The following is a 27,271-nucleotide window of genomic DNA, read 5'->3' as shown; positions in this document are numbered from 1 at the left end:
AAATGTATTCAGCACTACCACAATTATTGTATAAAATGAGTGATCAAATTGGATAATTCTAATTTAGAAAAAAATTAATATTATAATAAGGACACATTTCCTTATACTCTTGATAAGCGTTCATTGAAGAAGAGTGATGGGGAGAAGGTCCAGCAACTAAATTGCCCAAGCTGGCCTTTGAAGGATAGCATGCTTGAATATCTAAGTGGGTTTAGTCATTTGAAAAAAATTTATTTCTCTTTTGATGCATCTTTGACAGGGCAAATAAATCATCTCTAGTGCATTCTTATCCTATATAATAAAAAGCTAATATGCAAATTGACCAAACAAAGGAACAACCAGTCTCTATGACATGCACTGACAACCATGGGGCAGACACTCAATGCAGGAGCTGCCTCTGGTGGTCAGTGCGCTTCCACAGCAGGAGTGCTGCTTAGCCAGAAGCTCTGACCCAGGCTCATGGCTGGCAAGTGCAGCAGGAGGGGCGGGAGCCTCTCCCGCCACTGTGGCAACACTAAGGATATCTGACTGACGGCTCAGGCCCCCTCCCTATGGCTCCCTATGGGGGCCTGAGCCGTCAGTCAGACATCCCCCAAGGGTTCCTGGACTATGACAGGGTGTAGGCTGGGCTGAGGGACCCCCCCACCAAGTGCACACATTTTGTGCACTGGGCCTCTAGTCCTATCTAATAATAGAGAAACATGGTAATTAACTGTAAGTTCGCTACCCTCCCCATTGGCTAATCAGCAATATATGCGAATTAACTGCCAACCAAGATGGTGGCCGGCAGCCAGGCAACTGAAGCGAACAGGAGGCTTGCTTGCTCCAGTGACGGAGGAAGACAAGGTTCCCCGCCTGCTGCTGCCGGCCTCTGAGCTGCAGTCCAAGCAACTATGTTGCAATTACAGAAGCTAAACAATCCCCAGAAACCTGCTTTCAGACAGCTGGCCTTGGAGATGGAGCTGAAACAGTGTTTCAATTATAGAAGCTAAACAAAGCCCAGATACCTCCTTTCAGCAGCCGAGGTCTCAGAGCTGGAGCCGAGCCTCAGAGCTAAAGCCGGCTCTCAGCTCCAGTGACAGCCATAGAAGGTAAATAAATCCAAGAATAAAAAAAAAGAAAAAAAGGAGAGGTTGGGAGCCTCAGTCACCCTCCAGCCTGGAAACGGCCCTCAGCCCCTCACCCAGACTGGTCAGACATCCCAGTGGGGACCCCCACCCTGAAGGGGGTGTGACCAGCTGCAAACAGCCATCATCCCCTCATTCAGGCTGCCCCCCCCCCCCCCCAGCCTGACCTGGGACACCCTTCAGGGCAAACCAGCTGGCCACCACCTGTGCACCAGGCCTCTATCCTATATAGTAAAAGGGTAATATGCCTCCCAGCACTGGTATCAGCAGAGTAGCGAGGCCTCCTGGCCCCTGGAGCAGCGTGACAGGGGGCAGCGCCCAAACCCCCTGATCGCCCTGAGGCTCTGTGTGTGACAGGGGGAGGGGCCACAACCTCCCTATCCACCCTGCTCTGTTCGTGACAGGGGAAGGCGCCCCAACCCCCTGATCAGCCCTGTTCTGTGTGTGACAGGGTGCGGCACCCCAACCCCCTCATGGGCCCTGCTCTGTGTGTGACAGGGTAGAGCCGCAACCTCCCCATTGGCCCTTCCCTGAGTGTGACGGGGGGAGTGCCCCAATCCCCTGATCTGCCCTGCTCTGTCTGTGACAGGGGGCAGTGCCCCAATTCCCCTATCAGCCCTACTCTGTGCATGACAGGGGGGAACTCCACAACCCCCTGATCGGCCCTGCTGTGTGTGTGACAGGGGGGAGCTCCCCAACCCCCGATTGGCCCTGCTCTGTTTGTGACAGGGGGCAGCACCCCAACCCTCTGATCGGCCCTGCTCTGTGTGTGACAAGGGGTGGCGCCACAACCTCCCCATTGACCCTGCCTTGAGTGTGACAGAGGGCAGTGCCCCAACCCCCCACTCGGCCCTACCCTGAGCCTGACTGGGGGTGGCATTGCAACCTCCCTATCCACCCTGCTCTGTGCATGACAGGGGGTGGCGCCCCAACTCCCCAATCAGCCCTGCTCTGAGCCCGACCAGGGGCTGCACCTAGGGATTCGGCCTGCCCTCTGCCACCCAAGAGCAGGCCTAAGCTAGCAGGTCGTTATCTCCCGAGGGGTCCCAGACTGTGAGAGGGCACAAATAGGGCTGAGGGACACCCCCCTCTGCCAGTGCACAAATTTTTGTTCACCAGGCCTCTAGTTTATTATAATCACACTAGAGGCCCGGTGCACAAAATTTGTGCACTCATTTGGGGGGTTTCTCAGCTTGGCCTCTGCCCTCTTGAAGTCTGGGACCCCTCAGGGGATAACCACCTGCTGGCTTAGGCCCGCTCCCCGGGGGATTGGGCCTACGCTGGCAGTCAGACATCCTTCTGGCAGCCCAGGAGCCCTCGAGGGATGCCCACTTGTCAGTGGGGAGCAGGCCTAAGCAGCAGTCGGACATCCTTAGCACTGCTGAGGAGGTGGAAGAGGCACTGCTGCACTGGCAGCCGTCAGCCTAGCTTGTGGCTGAGCAGAGCTCCCCCTGTGGAAGCACACTGACCACCAGGGGCCAGCTCCTGCATTGAGCGTCTGCCCCCTGGTGGTCAGTGTGTGTCATAGTGACCAGTCATTCCCAGTCGTTCTGCTATTAGGGTCAATTTGCATATTACCCTTTTATTATATAGGACAGAGGCCTAGTGTATGGGTGGGGGCTGGCTGGTTTGCCCTGAAGGGTGTCCCAGATCCGGGTGGGGGTCCCGCTGGGGTTCCTAACCAGCCTAGGTGAGGGGCTGATGGCTGTTTTCAGGCTGGCCACGGCCCCCAGCCACCCAAGCTCCCAGTGTAGGCTGGCTGGAAGCAGGTTTCTGGGGTGTGTTTGTCTTCTATAATTGAAACTGTTGCCTTGAGTGGAGCTCAGAGCTGGCCAGGGCCTGAGGGAAGCTTGGCTTCCTCCATCGCCAGGGCAACCAAGCTTCCTGCTTGCTCCAGCTCCATGGCAGCTGGCTGCCATCTTGGTTGGGTTAATTTGCATACAGTCACTCTGATTGGCTGGTGGGCGTGGCTTGGGGCATAGCAAAGGTACCATCAATTTGCATGTTTCTCTTTTATTAGATTAGGTATTTATTCAGAGACCATATTATTCTATTTTATTAATTCTAAACTAAATATTATACTTTAAATTATTATCAACTAAGTGTAAGAATACCAAGGAAGGACCAACATAGGTCTTACATCAACTTAAGATACAATCTCTAATCTAAATAGCTAATAGGTCTGGTTTTTTAGGCATAAATCACAACAAACACACACATACACACATAGATAACAAAATCCATCACATATGCAAGGGAATTGACTAGGAATAACATCCTATATAATAAAAGGCTAATATGCAAATTGTCCCCTCAAGAGTTTGACCAACCAGGAGGAGTTGACCAACCAAGAGTTTGACTGCCTGCTATGACATGCGCTGACCACCAGGGGAAAGTGTGGAATGAAGTAAGGACCTGGCTGGCAGCCAGCAGATGGAGGAAGGAAGGCCCCGATTGGCCCTGATCTCCAGCCAGGCTTAGGGACCCAACCCATGCATGAATTTTGTGCACCAGGCCTCTAGTTTAAGAAAATACAATTTTACTTTTTTTAGCCACAATAAATTGCTGTAACTTGATCATTGCAAAGAATCAGTGTGTGAGGCTGATAGAAATTGTAGTACCTTCAAAATTAAACATTTTAAAAATACACAAATAAATTTCTAATAAAATACTACTTGATTTGTTTTATGTGTTTGGCATACTACATAAGAATTCACTCTTATGGGTTGTTCTAGAAAACTCTTGATACCTAAGTCTAAATATATATATATATATATATATATATATATATATATATATATATATATGTAGTTTTCATATTAGTTGTCTAGATTATTCTATAAGTGAGGAAACTGACACTACAGAGGGTTGTAACGCATGTCAGGTCACTTAGATAAATGGTATAGAATTCAGGACCAGAAATTAAGTTCCCAAACTTCTACGTTAGGAGTTTGGACCCTCCTCCCTGTGCAACAATCTGTTTGTGTACAGACTTTACAGTTTATAGGGAGGTTCGAACCGATACATTTTTTCTCTTGTAACTCAGTCATAAGTTAATGGATTCTTTCTATTGCCTATGAGATAATTCCCTAGACTCTACGTGGTAAAAATTAAGGCCCATGGTCTTCCAACCATGAGCTACTCTTTAGCTAACTCCTAGATAAGGTTAGTTTCATCATATTGTTACAGAAGAGACCATAGAAATTAAAACCAAATTTCAATTTTGCCAAACCTCAAATGATTCTGGGAATTCCCTCAAAAACAAAACCAGCCAAGAAAGTGCATATTTTATTCTTCACCATTTAGACTTTCACCAGATAAAGCAAGAAATTCAACTTCTACACCAGGTATCTCATTTCTCTTGCATGAACTCAGAGATTGGCTCTTTTACTCTTTTCTTTTGTTTTCCCCACTGAATTCAAGTCACAAATTATTCCTATTTAGGTAGGAACAGTGCACAATCAGAATAAGAAAACCTTATGTGAATCATTACCACTCTGGGTTTTTGGTAGGACTAAATAGGCAACTGGATCAGAAAAAAAAACAACAAAAAACATCTTATAGACACTATGGTTGTTGCCTATTGAGACACTATTATATAATGAAAAAAAAGTTAAGTACATTATTCCATAACTATTAAATTTCTCTCCTAGATTAAGACCTTTATAGATGTTTTTATGAAGGCAAGATTTGTTATTTGACAAGATTTGTGTCAATTTGTAGTTTATATCTTTGGCTTCATATTTTATTATTTGTTAATTTCAAAATATGCCAAGACAACATAAATGTAATATCTTCATAAAATCACCCTTAGGCTGTGGGATAAGGGATCAAGGAGGTGTGCGTGTGATAAGCAGGAAAGATTACATCAAGAGAGTTTAATTCCTATCACCCTAAAGGACAAATGTAACCAAGAAAAAAGTCTTTTCTTTAAAAGGACCAAGGTAACTGTTGTCTTAATTACTTTGTTGTTGTTATCTCAAGGTGGGATATGTAAGTTTGCTTGTGTAATTTTTAAGCGAAAGAACAGATCTGTGTGTGCAACATTTAGCAGTGTGTGTGTGTGTGTGTGTGTGTGTGTGTGTGTGTGTGTTTAAGTGATTTATGCTTTCAGAGAGGTTCATTTTCAGAAGAAATCTGAATGAGGAGACCGTCTGTAGAAAGACATTCCAATGAACTGGTTAGGCAAGTAGTTGTTTGGAAGGAACACTGCCTCCGGGACTTGCAAAGAAGATAGAGAGGCAGCGCATTAGAGGAGGGAGTGGGAGAGTAACAGAAGGAGTTAGTTACTCCTTTCACCAGCTCCAGACAGTATTCACATTTATGACTAATCTTTATGAGTGCAATCCCTCACCGCCCACCTCGCCTCCACAAAAAGCACTGATTGGGAAGCATTCATTTTCTCAGATATAAAAATGTTGCTTTTGTGTTCTAATTTTTGCAAATCTCGCCAGCGTCCTTGCCCTAGAGAATAGAAAGAAAAGAAAGATAGTGGCAAACTCTTTAGGTTCCATGCCACATAGCTATTATTTCGAACAAGTTTTTTTATACATTTTAAACAGGACACATGGGTGTATATGGGTTTTCACTAGTGGTCCTGGAAAATGCATGCCTGCTTATGTTCTATCAGACCACACTAAGACACAAGAGGAGTCATAGCAAGACTGCATTCAGAAGCAAGGGGTTGGTGATTTATCTATCACAGAGGATGAGAGAATAGAGTAATCACCTACTCAGATTTCATGTTTTTAGACATAAAAAAAACTAGTGGCCAGTGGGGGAAGTTACTTGTTTCCCAGTATCAATTATTCACAAAATAGATTCCCCCTCCTCCATATCCTTCTTAGTTTTCCTCCTATCCAATCAATTTCAGCAGCTGAGTTGTGTCTATTTCTAAACAGGCTGTTAATAAAAGAAGAATAAAATACCCTGGTTAAATGGGAAGGGGGCTGTATCTACTTAATTCCATAGCAGAGATAGTTTGTGCTGATTCCTTTCATCTAGGGCAGCCAAAATCACTAAATCCATGATAATCCACTTGAGTTCAGTTTCTAGAAAAATTATCTTGGTATCTAACCCAGACATCTAAAAGACAGGGCTATTTTTAAAAGCTGTATTTTATAAAGTCATCTAGTTCAAATTTGGAATAAAGGAGGCAGTGACATCCATTGGAAGAAAGAGTACTTAATTCCAAAACAAATCATGTATGTGGGTTTTATTCCTAATTTAATTTCTGATTCACTCTTCTGTGCCACAGAGGTACAAAACTGAGATGTTAGAGTACTTGCTCTCTTTCTACCTCTTTAAGAGGGTGTGGTGAGAAACAGCTTGAATAATATCCTTTAAGAGCTTTCAGCTTCTTGGAAGGATGGTAAGTAAACACAGTGAAGTAAGAACTGTTTTTTTAATCTACAGGTAAATTATATGTCTTTCCTCAACACAAAGAATAACTTTGCTAGACAAAAGAGACCAAAATTAAGCTCACATCACTGCAGACAATCTACTTAGGAGACACTCCACTCAACTAACTCATATCCACAAAGTGAGAGGCTCATACTGCACAAACTAAGACAGACAGACAGACAGACACACACACACACACTTTGCATTTTACCTTTCACTAGCTGGAGACTCTCATAATCTCTCTAATCAGAAATAATGAACTCACTTACTGGTTTTATCAGCCTTGTTTTATATCTACATTTCAGCATTTTATGAACATGGCCCTTGTTGTCTAGTTAGTGATATTTGCACCTTTATCCCACATTAGGTTTTAAAGTAAAGGTACTCTCATTTTCATCTTGTCTTACTCCAAGAACTGACACAGTATATTCTGAATAAATGTAGAGGTCAAAATAGACAATGAATAGGTCACTATCTGAAAAGTATAGTCCTCCACAGAGACTTAATCATAATTTCAACATTTCTCTTGGCAATAAGCACATGATATGGCTGAGTTTGAGATCATATGCACTGCAGGCACCTCCACATCTCCAGACCCCCATCCTCTGGTTACCTACATTCTGTATCCTAACCAGTCAGCAAGGCCATCAGGTTAAAGTGTCTCGCTATTTTCCTTGAACTGACTCCAACTCAACTATTAGTCTATTCCTACACTCCTTTTCTTGCCTGTTGAGTTCTAGCCACATCAAATTGACCCTCTGCCCATTACACAGTTTACCACATTCTTGTCTATATTTATGTCAAATAGTTTCAATTTGATAGCCCACACGCTGTTGTTAGTAGGTGAGGCAAGAATTCTCCAGTTTTCTTTAAGTGTCACCATTTCTGTTCCCTTTCACTGACTGCCTCACACATTTAAGCCAGTTTTAAAACTACAATGAGATATCACCTCACACCTGTCAGAATGGCTATTATCAATCAGTCAACAAACAACCAGTGTTGGCGAGATGTGGAGGAAAGGGAATCATCATGAACTCTTGGTGGGAATATAGATTGGTGCAGTCACTGTGGAAAGCAGTATGAAGTTACCTTAAAAAATTAAAAATGAAACTGCCTTATGATTCAGCGATTCCACTTGTGGGAATTTTTCTGAAGAAACTAGAAACAATAACTCAGAAGAAGATATGAACCCCTATGCTCATTGCAGCATTATTTCTAATAGCCAAGATTTGGAAGCAGCCCAAGAGCCCATCAGTAAATGAGTGGATAAAAAAATTGTGGTACATTTACATAATAGAATACTACTTGGCCATAAAAAGAAGGAAATCTTACCCTTTGTGTCAGCATGGCTGGCCCAGGAGAGCATTATGCTAGTGAAATAAGCCACTCAGAGAAAGACAAGTACCATATGATTTCACTCATATGTGGAATCTAATGAACAAAATGAAGTAACAAGCAAAACAGAGACAGACTAACCGAGAATAGGAAGATAGTTGTTGGGGGAATGGGCTGAAGGGACTGAGCAAAAAAGAGAAAAACAAACTCATGGACACAGATAATAGTGTGTTGATTGCTGGGGAAGAGTGGGTGGTAGAGGAGGATGTGGGGGGATAAATGGTGACAAAAGGAGACTTGACTTGGGTTGGTGAACACACAATGCAGTATAAAGATGATGTGTTGTGGAATTGTGCACCTGAAACCTGTATAATTTTGTTAACCAGTGTCATCCCAATAAATTCAATAAAAAAGGGGAAAGAGTGTGTTCCTTTAGTCATGTGCATGTTTCTCTCTGTCTAAAAGGACTTCTCCCTTTGCCTTCATGTGGCCAATGTATTTCCTGAACTTTTAAATAGAAATGATCATCCGAAATCCTGCTGAAGTTTGTCTATACCCTCCTTTGGTGCTTACCACTTACTATCAAGATAAGAGTAGTTTGTATGTGTCTACATACAAGTGTCTATATATAAACTAGGAGATCCTTGGAAGTAGAATGCGCTCTTTGTTTATTCATAAATTCCCCAAATTTTCTCAAGTATAGCAAGCATAAATGGTAGTTAGATGCAAGACCACTGACCTGTGTAATGCCTAAGAGCTATTGTTTCCATAGAGCATGATATGAGTACTGTCCCTGAAGTTATGCAGCCCAGCAGTCATTGCCAATGATTGAACTCTGGTCTGTTGTTCATGGTAGGTACCTATTTATTATCTTTTTATTTATCCCCAAAAGATAAGCAACACATATTTTATTGGTATGGTCATTTAAATTATTTATAATCTAGTTCACGAGCTTTATATCTTTCTCCCCCACTAACTCTAAGTTATAGGTAGTGAATGACTCAGCTGTTTTATGAAAACTTTGAGCGCCTATCAGGGTATCTTGAACTTAGTAAACCATCAGTAAATATCTTGAATTGGCAAGAACAAAAATGTGGAATTTAAGCATTTTTGCAGGAAAAAGATTATGAATCATCTCCACAATAAAGAAATACTGATATGCGAACTTCTTTTTCTTACTGATAAAGACACATGTAGCCGAACCATTTAATAAATATATTTCATGATTTCTTCTAAAGTATTATATTCTAACTTTTTATTTCCTACATGGCATAACACAACAGACCATTTCACATGTTTGAAGATGAGTCACAATTATAAATGTTTATTTGAAAGTGGAGACTGGCCTAACAGTCTCTTCTCTGACATTTTGCTGTGTACCCTTGAGCAAGTCACTCCCCATTCAAAGCTGGAGCTTCCCTGCCTACAAAAACATGTATGTTAACTAACTGGATTGTCTCCATAATTCTTAAATGTCAGAATCAGCTGGAGGCCTTATTGAAAAATTGTTGCTGCCCTCTCCAATTTTCAACTCAGTAGATCTGGAGTAGAACCCAAAAATTGCACTTAAAAAGCTATTAAGTAATATTGATGCTGTTGGCTCTATGAGTTAAACTACCGAGGAGTCCACACAGCTCTGACTTTATTATTGTGTTAAGATTCAAACCCATGAATATCAGTAGTATATCCAATTCCAAAGTTTGTGCTTTTAAGTATTATTCTGGAAAAGGGAATATTTAATTATGTTAAAATTACCGAATAATACTTAAATAACTAACATAAAATAATATTTAGTAATTAATTGGCACTAATAGACCTAATAACACAAGAGACTATTAGCTTTTAAAATAAGTCTGCTTCAAAATTTGATCTTAGTTTGCAGAAAACTCAACTTATAGCATGCTAGAATGTCATCAAATGCTCCCTTCCTTCTTGGAGATACCAAAATACAAATTTATACAAGTTATATTTCTTTCCTGCATTAGTAATTAATCTAATTGGGATTGATGATTGCCATTTTTCAGATTTATCATGCTTTAATGGGCAACAGCAACAACCATCACCACTGAGAAATAACCACATGATTGGTACCATGCTAACTGCTTTACATGTCATATCTCAATTCTCAAAACAACTTTTATATGCTGTGTCACCAACACCATTATGCCCACTTTACAGATGGAGAAACTGAGGCTCAGAAAGATACCACAATTTAGCCAAGATCATCCAAATACTGAATGACAGAACTGGATTCAAATATAGGCAGTCATCAACCTCCAGAGCCTGAACTCTTTACTATTATCTCTGATAGTAGATGGAAAGGTAGATTGAGAAATTTAGAAAGTTGGATTTAATCCTAATTTAACCACAAACTATTGAAAATATTGAATTCAACAGTAATCAACTTGAATCCTTGTCTTCCTTTCTATTAGAACTAGAACTAAATTAGAACTAGATTTTCTAAAATTCCTAAGGCTAATATTCTAGAAGTTTTTAATTTTTGTAGATTAAAATTATATTAAATAAATTGGTTGTCAGAGTAACATGGGTATTACTTCAAACAAATCAAGTAAGCATGCAAGGATTTCAACCTGATTAGTTTTTTTTATTTTTATCAAATTATCTTGGTTATAGCAAAGTGTTATTTAGCCTACACAAGCTGTGCATGTTTGTATGTGTATGTATGTGTACGTGCATTTGTGCATGCCTGAGCATTTTATTTTATGTCAATGAGTTCAGGCAAGACATGTACTGTCCAGTTCACAGAGTTTACTTTTCTCTTCGCTATTTGCAATGAAACATTATGCAGCTAGACTAATTGACACCTCTATATTACTTTTATGGAATTTTTAAGCCTTTGAGTTCTAACCCCTGTATTTGATAAATAAAAATCTGAATGAGTATGAAACTAAATATTTTCTGTATTATTGTGGAAGCCTTCCAATTTGGGACTGCTTAATTACTTGCTAATACATCTCCCCCTCCAATTCCAAGTAGGATGTGAGATAGCCATTTGGAATATTTAATTTCTTCAGCCTCCAAGATTTCTTACTTGATTTGCTGAGATTTAAATGGGAAATCTGAGACACATAAATAAGGCAGAGAATCTGAAAGGCCACCCCCTTTTCTATCTGGATCAACACTTGCAAGGAATTTGATGGCATGTATCTTAATCAGGGATGTGTGTGTGTGTGTGTGTGTGTGTGTGTAATAAAGTGTGTGCATATGAGTACTGACAAGATGTTTTTGGAACAAATATCTGCCAGTTTGATAAAAATTTATTTGAGTTACTTATGAGACTAAAATATTCATATCGACTTCATTGTTTGCTTTTGTTATGAATTAAAACAAAATGTATATGTGGATATTAAAACTCATCAGTTTTGAAGAAGATGCAAAGTCAGAATCAGCTCCCCTGTTTCTGCTAAAATCCCTTTCTGTTTATCTGCCCCCTTCAACTTCGTCACTCTGAATGAATACACACTGAGCAGTGTCTTGAGTAACATTGTTGAGGTTACACCAGAGACAGGTGATAGGGGAGCTATTTCCCTTGGGCTATCATTTCCAACTCTCCCTCCTCAAAAAAAGAGGGAGAGGATAGAAGGAAAGGGTTTCTTTTCAGATTAAACACAGAGACTGCAAACACCTTCCCCTAGGCAATAAATTCTTGGCCAGTGCATGCTGCAGTTTACCCAAACACCAAAGCAGAAAGCAAACAGCCCCTTTTGTAAGGGAGGAGCTGTCACCTATCAAGTGATGTTTGTGAATTTCTAGAGAAGAGAAAAAAAGGAAACCCTTTCCCTTATTTTATTAAGCAGACTGTTTGTTCAAGGTTTGTAATGCATACTTGTGTTTAAGGTAAAGTCCCTGGCTTGGCACTCTTGAACAAAGTGGAGCCTTCTGATTGGCTATGCTGTACAAAGAACAGAATAGAAAAACAATTTGCTCTTCTGGGGACACCTGAACTCAGTCTCAACTGAATGGATATTGAGACACCTCATTAACAACATAAGTAACTAGCAATCCATTTTCCAAATATTAGAGGGTTTTTGCTATGTGGAATATGTTTTTTGTATGTTTGTTTCATTTGTATTCATAGAACTAATTCATAAAATCTTAATTGGCATAAATAATGGTGGAATGACTATTTTAATGGTCCTAGCCATGGAGTAAGCCTGTGAGCTTAATATATGTATTTAGCTAATGAAATTTATCAAATGAAAGCTTAAAACACCTGGCATACCCAAACCTACTATGATACTATTCTACAATATTTGAAAATAGCTATAGATGTGGTCTTGTATGTGGTATTTATTGTTTGTTTGTGTGTGTGTGTGTGTGTGTGTGTGTAGAAGAAGGAAAGGTAGAAAAGATAAAAGAGTTATGAAGAGAATGTTTATAAAGTTTTGATCAATTAAAAATGCATGGAATTTTGTATTCTTCCTGATAATACCTAGTGAGAACTGTGACTTTGGTACAAAAGAAGGGCAATGTCAATGATAAATATTCTATTGAATAAATAGCCTATTACCTGGGGTTCTCTAAAATATTGGGGAAGGGTTATAAAGCCAATATTGTGGTAAGGTTTCTACATTCCATTTGAAGTGGTAAAACACTGACTCTCAATAGACTGAAAAATTGTGAATATTGCAATCCCCAGAGCAACCACTAAAAATATGCAGAGATATAGTCAAAACCAAGACAGAACAATACAAATCCAATATTAAAAATAGGTAAAATAATTTATATAGCAGCATAAAAAGGAAACAGAAAAACAATGAAGGAAACAAACAAAAAATAAATGATTGAAAAAATATCAATAATTATATTAAATATAAATGATGCAAATATATGAATAGACAGAGATTGCCAAAAGGAAATAAATCAATCCAACTGTATGTTATCTGGAAGATACCCACTTCAAGTATAATAATAAATATAGGTTAAAGTAAAAGGATAGAATAAGTATTTACTGTGCAAACATTAATCAAAAGAAAGTTAGATTGGTTATCCTAAGATAAACAAAGACAATTATCTCCAGAGCAAACTACATAGCCAGGGATAAAGAGAAATATACAATAACTAAAGGCCCAGTGCACAAATTCATGCAACAGTGGGGTCCCTTGGCCTGGCCCGCGGGATAAGGCCAAAACTGGCTCTCTGACATCCTGCAAGGGGTCCCACATTGTGAAAGAGTGCAGGCCAGGCTGAGGGAGCCCACCAGTGCACGATCGGAGCCAGAGAGGGACACGGGAGGTTGGCTAGCTGGGAAGAGACCTTTGGAGGGCTCCAGAGCATGTCTGGCCCACCTCCTTCAGTCCCGATCTGCTGGACCTCAGCAGCAAGCTATCCTAACAGTCAGAGTATTAGTGCACATCATAATGACTGATTGGTTGAACAGATGATTTGGACACTTAGCATATTAGGCTTTTATTAGATAGGATAAAAGGATCAATTCAACAAGAAGATGGAATAATCTTAAATAGAATAATACATCTAAAAACAGTGCACTGACGTACATGAAACAAAAACTGACAGATTTGAAAGAAAAGAAACATTCATAATTAGGTTTGAACACTTTAACACTCTTCTCTCGGTAATCAATAGAAACAATATGCTAAGTGTTTGGTCATCTGGTCAGCTGTTCAACCAATCAAAACGTAATATGCTAATGATATGCTAAGGCCACTCAACCGCTCACTATGACATGCACTGACCACCAGGGGGCAGACAGTTGACTGGTTGACCAGTCACTATGACGTGCACTAACCACCAGGGGGAAGATGCTCCGACTGGTAGGTTAGCTTGCTGCTGAGGTCCAGCAGATTGGGACTAAGAGAATTGGGCCGGACATGCCCTGGAGCCCTCCTATGGTCCCTCCCCAGCTGGCCAACCTCCTGCATCCCTCCCCAGTCTCAATCATGCACTGGTGGGGTCCCTCGGCCTGGCCTGCACCCTCTCACAATCCAGGATCCCTTGGGGGATGTCGGAAAGCCAGGTCAGGCCAAGGGACCCCAGTGGTGCATGAATTTGTGCACCGGGCCTCTAGTATAGGATAAAAGGATCAATTCAACAAGAAGATTTAACAATCTTAAGTAGTATGATACATTTAAAAACAGAGCATCAACATACACAAAATGAAAACTGACAGATTTGAAAGAAAAGATACCTTCATAATTAGGGTTGAACACTTTAAGATTCTTCTCTCAGTAGTCAATAGAACTAGTAGACAGAAAATAAGCAAGGGTATAGAAGAATTTCATAATACCATATATCAATTAGATCTAACTGACATTTTAGAATATCCCACCCAACAAAACAAAATACAGCCTTTTCAAGTGCCCATGGAACATTCAGCAAGATAAACCATATTCTGACTCATGAAACAAACTTTAGCAAATGTAAAACATTTGAAATCATACAAAATATGTTTTCAGACCATGATGGAATTAAACTAGGAGTCAGTAATAGAAAAGTAACAGGAAATATTCAAACACTTGGGAACTAAACAACATGCTTGTAAATGCACATTTGTCAAAGAGGAAGTCTCAAATGATAGAAAAGATTTTAAACTGAAAATGAAAATACTACATATGGAAATTTATAAGATACAACTAAAGCAGTGTTTAGTGGAAAACTTATAAAAACAAATACTAATGTTAGAAGAGAAGAAAGATCTCAACTCAATAATATAAACTCTTAATTCATGAAACTTGAAAAAGAAGAGCAAAATAAACCCGAAGAAGCAGAAGAGAGTAACTAAAATGAGACCAGAAATAATGAAGTTGAAAACAGAACGACAATAGAGAAAAACACTGAAACCAAAAAGTTGAGCTGGTTCTTTGAAACATTAACAAAATTGATAAATCTCTAGCAAGACTGACAGAGAAAAACAGAGAAGACACAGTTACTGATATTAAAAATGAAACTGAGGAGATTATGGATCTCAGAGATATTGAAAGGATAATAAGGGAATACTCCAAACAATTCTACTTATATAAATTCAAAAATGTTGATGAAATTAGCCAATTACTAAAAAAACACCATTTTCAAAAACTTACCCAAGATAAAATGGATCATCTTAATAATCCAATAACTATTAAAGAAATGAAATTTATAATTAAAGAGCTCCAAAAGAAGAAATATCCAGGCCCAGATGGTTTCACTAGCAAATTTTACCAAACATTTAATAAGAAACAGTGGCAATTATACATAATTTTTCTCCGGATATAAAAGACACCACACACAAAGCATAAATATAGAAGCCACACTGAATAACTAACAATAGGATTTCTAGATGAAAATGACCACACACCGTAACTACTAAAACCATCTCAAAATGGTATAAGGGCTTAATCCTCATTTGCTTTAAACTATAATATTTTTTCCTATCTGAGTCCAAAGCTTTAGTCTATAGAATTCTACTTAGTCTTATCAGTTATTATGAACAGTGCTTTAATGAAGCCTTCTTTTCTGCATTTATATATATGTATGCATGTGTATCTTTATGCATCTGTGTGTGTCTGTATGCATTCTTTACATCTGAATTGTTCTGCAGAAAAGGTTTCTAGTAGTGGCACTTATGGACCAAAGGGGAAGTGCCTTAAAATTAAATAAATTAGAATGAGTAAATTGTCCTCTAAATATATTATATTAATTTATACTACCACTAGAAGGGAAAATATTTTTCCCCCAACAATTTCACCAGCACTAAATATTATTAACCATGTCAATCTTTGCTGAACAGATAGCTGATAATCTCATTGTTTCAATTTACAAATATTTTATTAGAGAGGTTGAACATTGTATATCATATCAATAAGAATTGGACCAACCTTAAGTAGTATGATACACCTAAAAACAGAGCTTCAACATATATTAGTTTTATAACCGCCCCCCATGATGTTGTACTTGAAATATATATTACATTGCACACTCCATTTTTAAATGCCTGTGAATTGCCTATACTCTTTGCCAAAGTGGGAAGGACTTACTATCTTTCTTATTAATTTTTAGGTATTATCTTATTAAGATTATTAAACCTTCGTCATGGTTTGAATTTTTTTAATTTGACTTTTTAAAATATAAATTTCTTCTTAGTTAAAATTTTCAGTCTGAGCTTTACATTATGACTTTAAAATAAATTATTTTCATAACGATTATACAAGCTTGGACTACTTTTTCTACTGTTTTGATCAATTTGACTCATATTCCAAGGTCTAAAAAAAAATCACCTCCTCTGCAACATATTAAGTCTTTTGCACACACAATAAATCATTCCTTTTTTATGTGCCTTCAGAAATACTAGTACATATATTTGCATAGATACTTTTCATAAGTACTTTTATACACCCTTGCATTTATGCTGTATTATGGTCTCCTCAAGGCTAGAAATCATGATTTGCTCATCTGTATCATAAAAAATAGCATATAATAAATGCTAACAAAAAGCTTTTGCTAGACCTAGTATATAAAAATGAAATCTTACGTAAATCTTGAGTCATATAAGATGTAGGGCATAATGCTAGGTGTAAGTCTTTCCAAATACAAACACACTACTTGCTCTTTTGATGTACAGAGCTAAAGAGTCTTCATGTATATCTTGCTGCTACAGTAAGAATTTACAAAATTGGATAGTGTTAGATTACTACCATTCCAATCCCTAGGAAAACATTTAATTCAGCTAAACAGGGATTCTATCAAAGCAAACAGAATAAACAAATGCAAAATTAAGAATTATGTAGTTTTTAGCAATCATCTCAGGAGAACATTTCAAGTGTTAACATCATTATCCACCTCTTGAAAACATGATAGACATGCTTAGCCAGCTTACAAATAATGCAATGCTGAGATATAAAGTCATATATCAGACAACGGAATCAAGAGCCAACAAAGACCTTTCTAGTCAAAGGCAGCACATTCTTCAGTGACATTACAATCATTCTGGTGAGGAAGGCACACACATTCTCTACAATTCAAATTCCCTTTGTTAGTAATCAGAACAACACATTATGATCTCATGTCATGACTAGACTTTAAGGTGAAGGGCATATCAAAAACCAATACAAATGGAATAACATTCTCAATGTTGAGATTTCTGTCGTTAATATGACTTGTTGTTTCATGCCTACAGATTCAGATTTCTTGCATAGTAAAAGAATGCTTGGCTGAGATCCCATTTTTTAAATATTATATTCAAGAGGAAAGGAATTTATGTGCAGAGTTTTGCAACTACATAGCTATTCACCTACACACCTTGTGCTATACTTTGGTGTCCTCAAGGCTAGAGATCATGATTTGTTCATCTGTATCATAAAAAAAACAACATAGCATGTAATAAATGCAAGTATATAGCTAGTATCCTACACACAGAAAAGTGAAAAATATGCTAACAAGACAAACTGGTTTGGGGGATGGGTAGAAATTGGACAGAGAGGAAAATAAAAAGGGGTGTTCTCAAGGAAAAAAATCTCTAATAAAACAAAGAAGCAGAAATAGCATGGCATGTGAAAAAATACTTCAGTATCTAAAAATAAAATAATAGGCACTATAAATCAAGCATGTCAAACTCAAAGGCTAACACGGGCCAAATAAATAAGGCTTAAGTTTACATGGGCCACAAAAAAACAAAAGCTTCAATTTTTCATAGAAACATAGGTTTATTTCAATAGAGACATGCTAAATACAAAGGGCTGAAATAAATGAGTAATCGTTAACATAAAATAATAGAACATTTTAATAAAAATTAATATTTTTTCTTGAACATTAACTTACCAGACACTGAATAACTGCACAAATTAATAAGTATAACGCAAATAAACCTATTTTTCTTGTTCTTCAAAAGCGAAATATTTCCTGTTGTGCACACCAAACAAGTCAGTCCAAGACTAATGACGTGGCAATCGGCTGCTAAAATATTCGCTGCTAGTATCAGTGGAGAGAAATGGTGCGCCTGCGCGTAAGGCGCGTAAGGGAAATGAATGCAACACAATTATAGTAATAAATCAGCGAATATTGTAGTTCGTTATTAATAATTATGTATAACAGGATATTGTAAAAATTAAGTTACAAAATTTTTATTAAAAACGTTTCTTACATACCATTATATTGGCTGGGCTGCAAAAATATTCGTTGTGGGCCACATGCAGCCCACAGGCCGCGAGTTTGACATGCTTGCTGTAAATGAAAAGGTTTGATTCTCAATGTTAAACTTTACAACTTCTGCTTGCTTTTATGAATCCAACAGTCAGAACAGAACATCTCTGGTGAGAATAGAAAAAGATAGGTTTGCCCAGGAAGGTACTACCTATCAATTTAGGAGGCAACATTATTTAGTGAATGTGGGATATTTCTAAATCGCTGTCAAATTAGAATTTATACACATTTATATTCAATAATAATACATTTCAAGGCCTTGAACTTATCTGTCAGTTTCTTTTCAGTATCTCAAGGATAATTGAGAACTATATTGATATTAGAATGTAAGGAGCCAGTGAAGAATAATCTTTTTTCCTTATCAATATAGTAAGCATCAGTATATTTGCAAAGTTACAACTTTCTATTTTCTTCTTGTTGACAGTATTAGATTAGTATTATAGATGGTCCCCTTTTCCCCCACCCTGTGCCCATGCCACCCAGCCCCCATCCCAACCAGACCTTCTCCACCCTTTTGTCTATGCCCATGGGCTATACACGTATGCATATATATTCTTTGGTTAATCTCTGTCCTATTTCTCTACCTCAGCTTCTCCCAATAATAAAAAGTACAATTCATATCGAAAAGTACACTGTGAAAACTTCTGTAAAATCTTATATTAGACAGGAAAGGCAAGGTATACCAAAACATCTACTTAGGCTCTACTAGTATCATTCATACCATTCCTTAAACTAAAGTAATTTGACCCCCATCAAAAAGTCAAGGCATTTCATAAAGTTCTCTCTTTAATCACATCAGCAGATACTCCACACTCTTTTAGCTCTTTTTTTTTCCTTTCTGTTTTTCTAGAAGTCTTTTTTGTTGTTGTTGCTTTTGTCTGTTTTGTTTATAATTTTTATAGAAAAAACATCATGACTTGTGTGGTAATTTTTTTAAAGTTGAGAGAAAGAATGGAAGGAAGGAAGGAAGGGAGGAAGGAAGGAAGGAAGGAAGGAAGGAAGGAAGGAAGGGAGGGAGGGAGGGAGGGAGGGAGGGAGGGAGGGAGGGAGGGAGGAAGGGAGGGAGGGAGGGAGGGAAGAAGGAAGGGAGGAAGGAAGGAAACTCACCAGCATTATGAACTGCACAAATAGAGGACATTTTATCTAAATATCTCAGAAAAGTGATTTACTATCATGAACCCATTATGGCCCTTAGCTGTCTGGGAGGTATGTGGCATGTAAGGTCTCACCATTTTATAGATGAGAAACTGAGGCCTAAGGTCATAAGTGACTCAGCGGTAAAGCCAAAAGGAAGCCTGTTATTTGTATTGTTATTTTCTCTTGTCCTATTCTATAATTAGGTAACTAAATGTGTATTCTGAAAGAATTTACTTTATCCTCCATTAAAGAAGATAGTTCCATGAGAGAGGCAGTCTGCCACAGTAGAAAGTGCTCGGAATAGAATTCAGATCTAGATTCTGGTTCTGTCTCCAACAACAAAACCTTGGGCAAGTACCACCTCTCTATAGTAAATCAAATAGACATGAAGAGCAACTCAGACAAAGGATGTAAAAAAGATATTTTCAAGCCCCCTACCCCCACATCAGTGTAAACATATGCATTATGGAAAGTTAAGGCAGACCCAGAATCCACCAGCTCATACATTTCTCTCCTGTCACATGGACTCACTTTCCAATGGCCTTGCCCATTCAGAGCCATCTGCCTTTTCACATGCCATGGAAAACTCAGGTGTAACAGAGGTGTGGATAGCATGGCTCACATACTGAAGGAGAGGCCCATGCCACTCACCCACATGGGGTCACTCAGGTCCGAGTCCTGCATGCGGATACAGTCCATGCTAATCTCAATCTTGTTTGTTGCTCCATTTTCTGATGGTTCATCTACAAAGTTCAAGTCAATGGGCTGAACCGAACATATGGGCCTATCATAAAAAACAAAAACAAAAACAAAAAACAAATAAACAACGTGTGTTAGGAATGGGAAGGAGCTAAAGCACACTCACCCAATTGGTAACCATGAGATCTCTCTGCCTCAAAACTGGAAAGCTCAGTGGTTGGAATCAGAAACCCTAGGTTTGAATCCTGGCTTAATCACTTACCAGATATATAAACACAAGCAGTTCAGATCTAAGCCCTGTTTGTAAAACAGGAATTATAAACCCTGTCCCCATCAAAGAATTGTTGGGTGAAACACAGGGAAGAACAAACATATCAGAGATAGAATATTGTATTACTCTATTCCATATCGTCCCCAGTGCTCTGGCCTTTCAACTTCCCTTTAATTTATTCATTTACCAAATCCAGATCTTCAGAAAGGATATAATAACCCTTCTCCTAGCAAGGCATAGTTGACCAACAAAATTTAGTGTTTTACTTTCTCAGGGGGGTATTTGCATTATAAGAGAAATAAGAATCTTTAAGACAAACAGACTTTGAATATCAGGGAATTATTTGGAAAGGTATTAGGAGCAGGAGATCCCTTCTGATCTTCCAAAACTACACCACATTAGAATAATAATGATCTTCCAGTATTGAAAAATGAATGAATCTCCATTGCATTTTGAACACAGAGATACTACTGGAGAAATAAATTTTTCCAACAATATTAACAGATTTTTTTTGGTTCTAAAAATATGTCCTATGAATGCAATATTTTGTTCATTCATACTTATTTATACTAGTTCAAGGATTTTATATATATATATATATATATATATATATATATATATATATATGCTGTTGATTTCATACTTACTGTTCCAGAAAATCCCAGATATGCTGGAACACCTCTGGACTGAGGAATTCACTTGTCTGTGTACTCTGGGACATAGTGGATCGATAATAACTTTCTTTCCAAGAGAAATGAGCAGGGGTTTCTACGAACCTTAAAAGTACAAAAATGAAACCAGGATTATAGTTTCTGTCTTTATGAATACAAAATATTTAAATTAAATCATACTTGATTAAGAAGAAAAGTCAAGTGAATCTTTAAAATCATGCAGGTTTATAAGTTTTACAAGTTTCACAATTGTGTTTCTTCAGGTAGTGTCACAGGTCTCATTTTGCAATAAAGTTGGACAATAATGTCTTCTATTAAAACTCTTCTTTTTTAAAAAAAATATATTTTTTATTTCAGAGAGGAAGGGAGAAGGAGAGAAAGAGACAGAAACATCAATGATAACAGAGAATCATTGATCAGCTGCCTCTTGCACACCTCACACTGTAGATTGAGTTTGCAACCCGGGCATGTACCCTGACCAGGAATCAAACCATGACCTCCTTGTTCATAGGTCGATGCTCAACCACTAAGCCACACCGGCCTGGCAAAGCTCTTCTTTTTAACTGAAAATGTTTACACCTTCCACTTTTCCTATCCAACATCTATGTTCTGCATATTTCAAAAAGAAAATAAACATTCCCTCATTAAGTTTGACAGCAAGACTGACCTATTATTAAACCCATTTTATAAACATCTTAACTGATTATCTGCTCATTCAGCCTCCAGCAAGTAAAAAGTAGAATCAGAAAACAGAAGCAAGTTCAGAAACTTAAATTTCACCCTCAGCATAATCACCCCTCTCATAACTACCATCTTAGCATCATGCCCAAGGACAATAAACTCAAGTTTCTGGACCTAGATTTTTTTCTTAATCACTACTTACCTACTTCGATGTGTGTGTGTGTGGGTGGGTGGTTTGTAATTGGACTGTGGAATTCTAGTTAGTCTAAAGAATAAGCAAACATCTGAATATGTTATAAATGAATCCTATTTCTGTTTGTTTTATTTGGTTGCTGGATCCTCAAGTTTGCCTTTACATTAAAAAAAAACAACAAAAAACCTTGATCTCTATATATGTGAAGGAAAACACAAGATTTCTCAGGTGATGCTTTTTCCAAATCTGAAAGTTATCTGTGCAGATCATCTTAGTATGTAGTTCATTGTCATTTTCAGTAGACTAATTATATCCCAGGATGGAATTAGCTAAGTTGCTAATCATTACTTTTATTGTTACAAAGAATTAAATAGTATACTAGAATAGTCAATAATTTCAAAATTGTAAATGGATGCTCTGGCATAGTTACATAATAGAAAATAACAGCACTGAATTTATTGTTGGTGATTTCAAAGCTATATGGAGAAGCACTTTCATTTACTCAGGTCACACATATACAGAGAGCATCTTTATTTGCTAGGAAATGTAATGGTCACTGGAAATAAAAGTGCATAAGATGCTCTTACCCTCTAGAACAGCAGTTCTCAACCTGTGGGTCGCAACCCCTTTGGGGGGTCGAACGACCCTTTCACAGGGATTGGCTAAGACCATCAGAAAACACATATATAATTACATATTGTTTTGTGATTAATCACTATGCTTTAATTATGTTCAATTTATAACAATGAAATTGGGGGTCACCACAACATGAGGAACTGTATTAAAGGGTCACGGCATTAGGAAGGTTGAGAACCACTGCTCTAGAAGGTCATGGTGTAGAAGGTAAGACAGGAAAACAAACTTCTAATAAATGTAGTAAAAGCGTGTAAAACACTATAAAACCACAAAGAAGAAATATATATTGTCACCTGAGTGGTCAACGAAAGAGCCTTAAATGATGAAGAGAAATTAGCCAGGCCACGTAAGGATTAAGGTATGAGTGAGCAGTCTATGGCAAAAGCATAAACAAAATACTAAAATGAAAATAACCTGATGTATGTAAGATGATTACATGTAACTCAATGTTAGTACAGTGAAAAAAAAATTGAGTGAGAGAATGCTGGGAGAAAAAGTAGAAGAAGGGAGTAGAAACTTGTATGATATTTATACTAATAATAGAGAAATATGCAAATTATCCAGGACACTGTCACACAATGACCAAACAGCAAGCTGCTTGGGGTGACCAGGACAGCAGCGGGGGCAGTGAGGGGCGACCAGGCAGGCTGGAGGGGGGGTGGAGTTGGGGGTGACTAGGCCTGTGGGGGGGCAGGGAAGTGTGACCAGGCCGGTGGCGGGAGGCAGTGAGGGGTGACCAGGCTGGCAGGGGGGCAGTGGGGGTGACCAGGCTGGCAAGGGGGGGGGCAGTTACAGGTGATCAGGCTGGCAGGCAGAGGCCGTTAGGGGTGATCAGGTGGGGGGGGGCAGTTACGAGCGATCAGGAAGGCAGGCAGAGGCCATTAGGGGCAATCAGGCAGGCAAGCCCGTGAGTGTTTAGGAGCAAGCAGTCCCGGTTTGTGAGAGGGATGTCCAACTGCTGGTTTAGGCCCGATCCTAGGGATTGGACATCCCCCAAGGGGTCCTGGATTGGAGAGAGTGCAGGCTGGGCTGAGGGGACCCTCCCCCTCATGCATGAATTTCATGCACTGGGCCTCTGGTGTTAAAATAAAAGCTTAAGCCCTAACACCGGTTTGGCTCAGTGGATAGAGCATTGGCCTGTGGACTGAAAGGTCCCAGGTTCGATTCTGGTCAAGGGCATGTACCTTAGTTGTGGGCACATACCCAGTAGGAGGTGTGCAGGAGGCAGCTGATCAATGTTTTTCTCATTGTTGTTTCTATCTCTCTATCCCTCTGCCTTCCTCTCTGTAAAAAAATCAATAAAATATATATTTAAAAAAATAAAAATAAAATAAAAACTTAAATACTTCAATACTTCTAGTGAGTATTGAAGAGTACTTTTGCAAGGTCTGTTTTGTTGTTGTTGTTAATCCTCACCTGAGGACATTTTTCCATTGATTTTTAGAGAGAGTGGAAGGGAGGGGGGGAGACAGAAAAATCGATGTGAGAGAGACACATCAATTTGTTGCCTCCCGAATGCACCCCTACTGGGGCTGGTGATTAAGCCAGCAACCAAGGTAAATGCCCTTCACCAGAATCAAACCGGCGACCCTTCAGTTTGCAGGCCAACCCTCTATCCACTTAGCCAAACTGACGAAGGCTGCAAGGTATTTTTAAATAATATTTTAATTTTGCAATTACTATAGATTTATATGTAGTTATAATAAATAATACAGTGAGTCCGAGTACCCTTTATATAGTTCCCCACAATGGTAACATCTTGTAAAACTATCATGTAATATCAAAAAGCCAGGATATTTACATTGATCCATTTACATGGATCTTATTCAGAAATTCTAATTTTATATTATAGAACTATATACACACAAATGAGTGTGTACTTTTGAGTGCATTTAGTTTTATAAATTTTTTTATCACATATGTAGGTTACTGTATCCACCTCTACAGTATTAAATGATTTGAAGTATGAGATTGATATAGTTAGATTATGTTTTATATTGATACATCTGAAAGTTGTGTGAAAGAATTTAGAGTGAAGCTGTTTATAGGCAGAATGGTTATAGGAAGTTGATATACCTGTCCAGGTAAGACAGTAGGATGACAGCAAAAGTAGGGATGCAGAAGATGGGTGCAAATTCAATTATTAGTGAAAAGGCTAAATGAAATATTTTTTATGTTACTAATGCAGGGAAAAGGATGAGTTAATGATGACTTCAAGTTTCCAGTTTTCTTGGACTGAGTGGCTGATGACTCCACTAACTAAATTAGTAAATGCAGTGGGAAGATCTGGTTTAAAGAGAAAAGGAGAGATGATGAGTTTTACCTTAGCATACTGTATTTGAGGTACATACAGAATATATAAAAAGTTAAGCAGATAGCTGAATAAGCCTAAATTCTAGGAAGATGAGTGGATCATAAGTTTAGAAGTAGAAATCCTTATTATAAGGTAAAATGAAGCTATGAGAGTGGATACAATGACCTATGCACAACAGGGACAGTGAGGAGAGGAGGGCCCCTATCTAGAAATCTAAGAACCAAGTTTATGAAAAGACCCTGAGAAGTTCATGGATCTTAGAAGCCAATGGAAAAGCAATTTTAAGAAGGATCAACACTATTGAATGTGGCAGAGAGAGAAGATCAGACCCCCAAAAACATCTACTAGGTTTGATCCCTGTAGGTGATTAGAACCCTTGACACTAACACCATAGATGAATGAAACCACAAAATAAATTTTAGTGATTTGGGGAGTAAATAGGGGTGAAAACAAAATGTTCTTTTGATATATTTGAATGAAAAGAACTTGAATTATACTTAAAAAGGTAAAGCAGAAAGAAAGAAGCTAGTAGAGAGAGAGAAATTTAAGATATTGGAAAGGAATGGAATGTCCCGGAAGATGGTTCTGGAAGGAGCAGGCAGGAAAGGGTTAAGAGAATAGGTTGAGATAATAGCCTTGAACTTAAGCCATAAGCCCTTCATTCTCGGATGAAATAAAGAAGACAACATTAAGGGTGGATATAAATGTGTTTACAAATATGGAGGTGAAGACATGAATTAGCCAACCCCTAGGTGCAAATAAACTCTCTATGAATTGTAATGTAAATGGAACCTATAAGCACACCCAAAGACCTAAACACTATGATTGGTAGTCTGACAACCAGGTGAGCACTAGAATGTAAACACACAACACAAAGTAGATTATCACCAATGATGATACGCATAACTTGAGAATCAATACCAAAAAAGCACAAGGTTTTAAGTTGGCAGAAATGTATGCATTCATAGTTTCTAAATAAATTGATGGTTAATGTAACCTGGATTTAAATAACAAACTATGCGACTGATTCAAAAACTGAAGGTTAGTGGAAAAAGACACAAACTCTAATGCAAAGACAAAAATTATCATTGACTGTACAGCCATCAACTATTTCTATTTCTTCTACTATTTCCACATGGAAGCTCTGGTTTCTCTCTGTGCTTACTCTGGCATTCATTTGTTCTACATTTTCTCTCTAGTTTCTCTCTGACTCCTAAAAAAAGCTTCCCTGTATTTTGGATGACACCACTAACTAGCTGGAAAACTTTGGACAAGCCTACTGCCAACTCCAGGAACTTTAGCTGCTTGACTATGACCTCTGCTCTGTAAACTCTCAAAAGCCTACGTAGTCCTCAGAACTCTCCTCCCCACAAAGTATATCTTGGTCTCTTATTTGAAATATGATCTTTTTTTCTTTAAACTCTCTGCATCTTTAGTTACATTTAATCAATTCTAGTATATCCTATTTTGGTTGTATAACAACTGATCTACTGTAGAGGATTTTAACTAACTTCAGGGCAAAGCTCACATATTTACATTTCTTGCAGTTTGATAGTTCCTTCAAGTTAGAGTAGAAGGAACATTGGTTTTGGAGTGAGACAGACTTGGGTTCAAATTCTAGCTCTACTGTGAGGCCATGGTCCAATTACTTATTCTTTTTGTACATTAGTCTTTTTTATTTTTTAAAAATGTTTTTATCTATTTTAGAGAGAGACAAAGGAAAAGGGATATATAGAAGGAAACATAGACAAGAAACATCATTATTTGGCTGCCTCCTGCATGCACCCTACTGGGGATCACACCCACAACCTAGGCATGTGCCTTGATAGGGAATTGAACTTCTTGGCTCATGAGTCAATGCTCAACCACTGAGCTACACAGACTGGGCCACCATAGTCTTTTTCAACTATGCTTCCTCCTTTGTGGGGTGGTTGATAGGTTTACTTGAAATAATGTAACTGGTAGTCAATACATTGGTCCTATTTGTGTCAAGTACTACATAATTTGTATCCAGAAAATACTATTGAACTAATTAAATAGCATATCTGAAAGGTCCATTAAAAGATGTAAACATGTCACAAAGATAAAGGAATTACATTAAACTTGAATTAGCCTTCATTTCTCTCAAGTTCAGATCATTCTTTCTAATCTATGTTCCTGGACTAAAACAATATCCCCATTATCTCTCACTTTTTTCTAGATCATCTAGAACTTCCCCTCTCAGGGATTCAATTTCAAGGGGGGTTTTATTATGAAATGTGGAAGTGGGGTTTGGTACAGATCCATGGTTTTCATATTGTGTTTCATGAAACCCTAAGGGTCCTGTTGCTTTTTTTTTTTTAACCAGATGTAAACAAAAGGCAATATTGATAGGACTCCAGACACCTTCCTTCTCAATACCATGAAGTTTGGCTTTTGCTTGTCTTAGGGTTCTGAGCTAGATTTCATTTGAGAAAGGGTTTCGTTAAAAAGAAAAAAAAAATCAATGGTCTGGGTTAGGGGATCTTCAAAGTCCCTCCTTTGCAAACTCAGCTTCTATTCCTGTTTTCTGAATAAATATGTAAAACATCTTTGGAAGAAAGGGAGGAAAACTGTGCCACAGGGCAGGAAGAACAAGATAAATCCTACCGACCTTCCCAGGATCTGCCT

General features: G+C 38.4%; 1 protein-coding gene across 4 annotated transcripts in view; it reads right to left on the bottom strand.

Moving 5' to 3' along the window:
• Window positions 1–27,271, bottom strand: part of TP63 (tumor protein p63) — a gene marked incomplete at both ends in the record, with an annotated part of 224,360 nt that overhangs the window by 116,698 nt on the left and 80,391 nt on the right. For all 4 annotated transcript variants that reach the window (XM_081088136.1, XM_081088137.1, XM_081088141.1 and 1 more), the window contains 2 exons: window positions 19,809–19,941; window positions 20,775–20,903. In XM_081088136.1, coding sequence (XP_080944262.1) covers window positions 19,809–19,941; window positions 20,775–20,903 — 262 coding nt within the window. The remainder of the gene's footprint in view (window positions 1–19,808; window positions 19,942–20,774; window positions 20,904–27,271) is intronic.

This window comes from Myotis nattereri (assembly GCF_964212035.1).
Source record: "Myotis nattereri genome assembly, chromosome: 3".
Taxonomy (NCBI): domain Eukaryota; kingdom Metazoa; phylum Chordata; class Mammalia; order Chiroptera; family Vespertilionidae; genus Myotis; species Myotis nattereri.
Note: the sequence above shows the minus strand (reverse complement) of the source record. Positions and strands in the feature narration are given on the sequence as shown.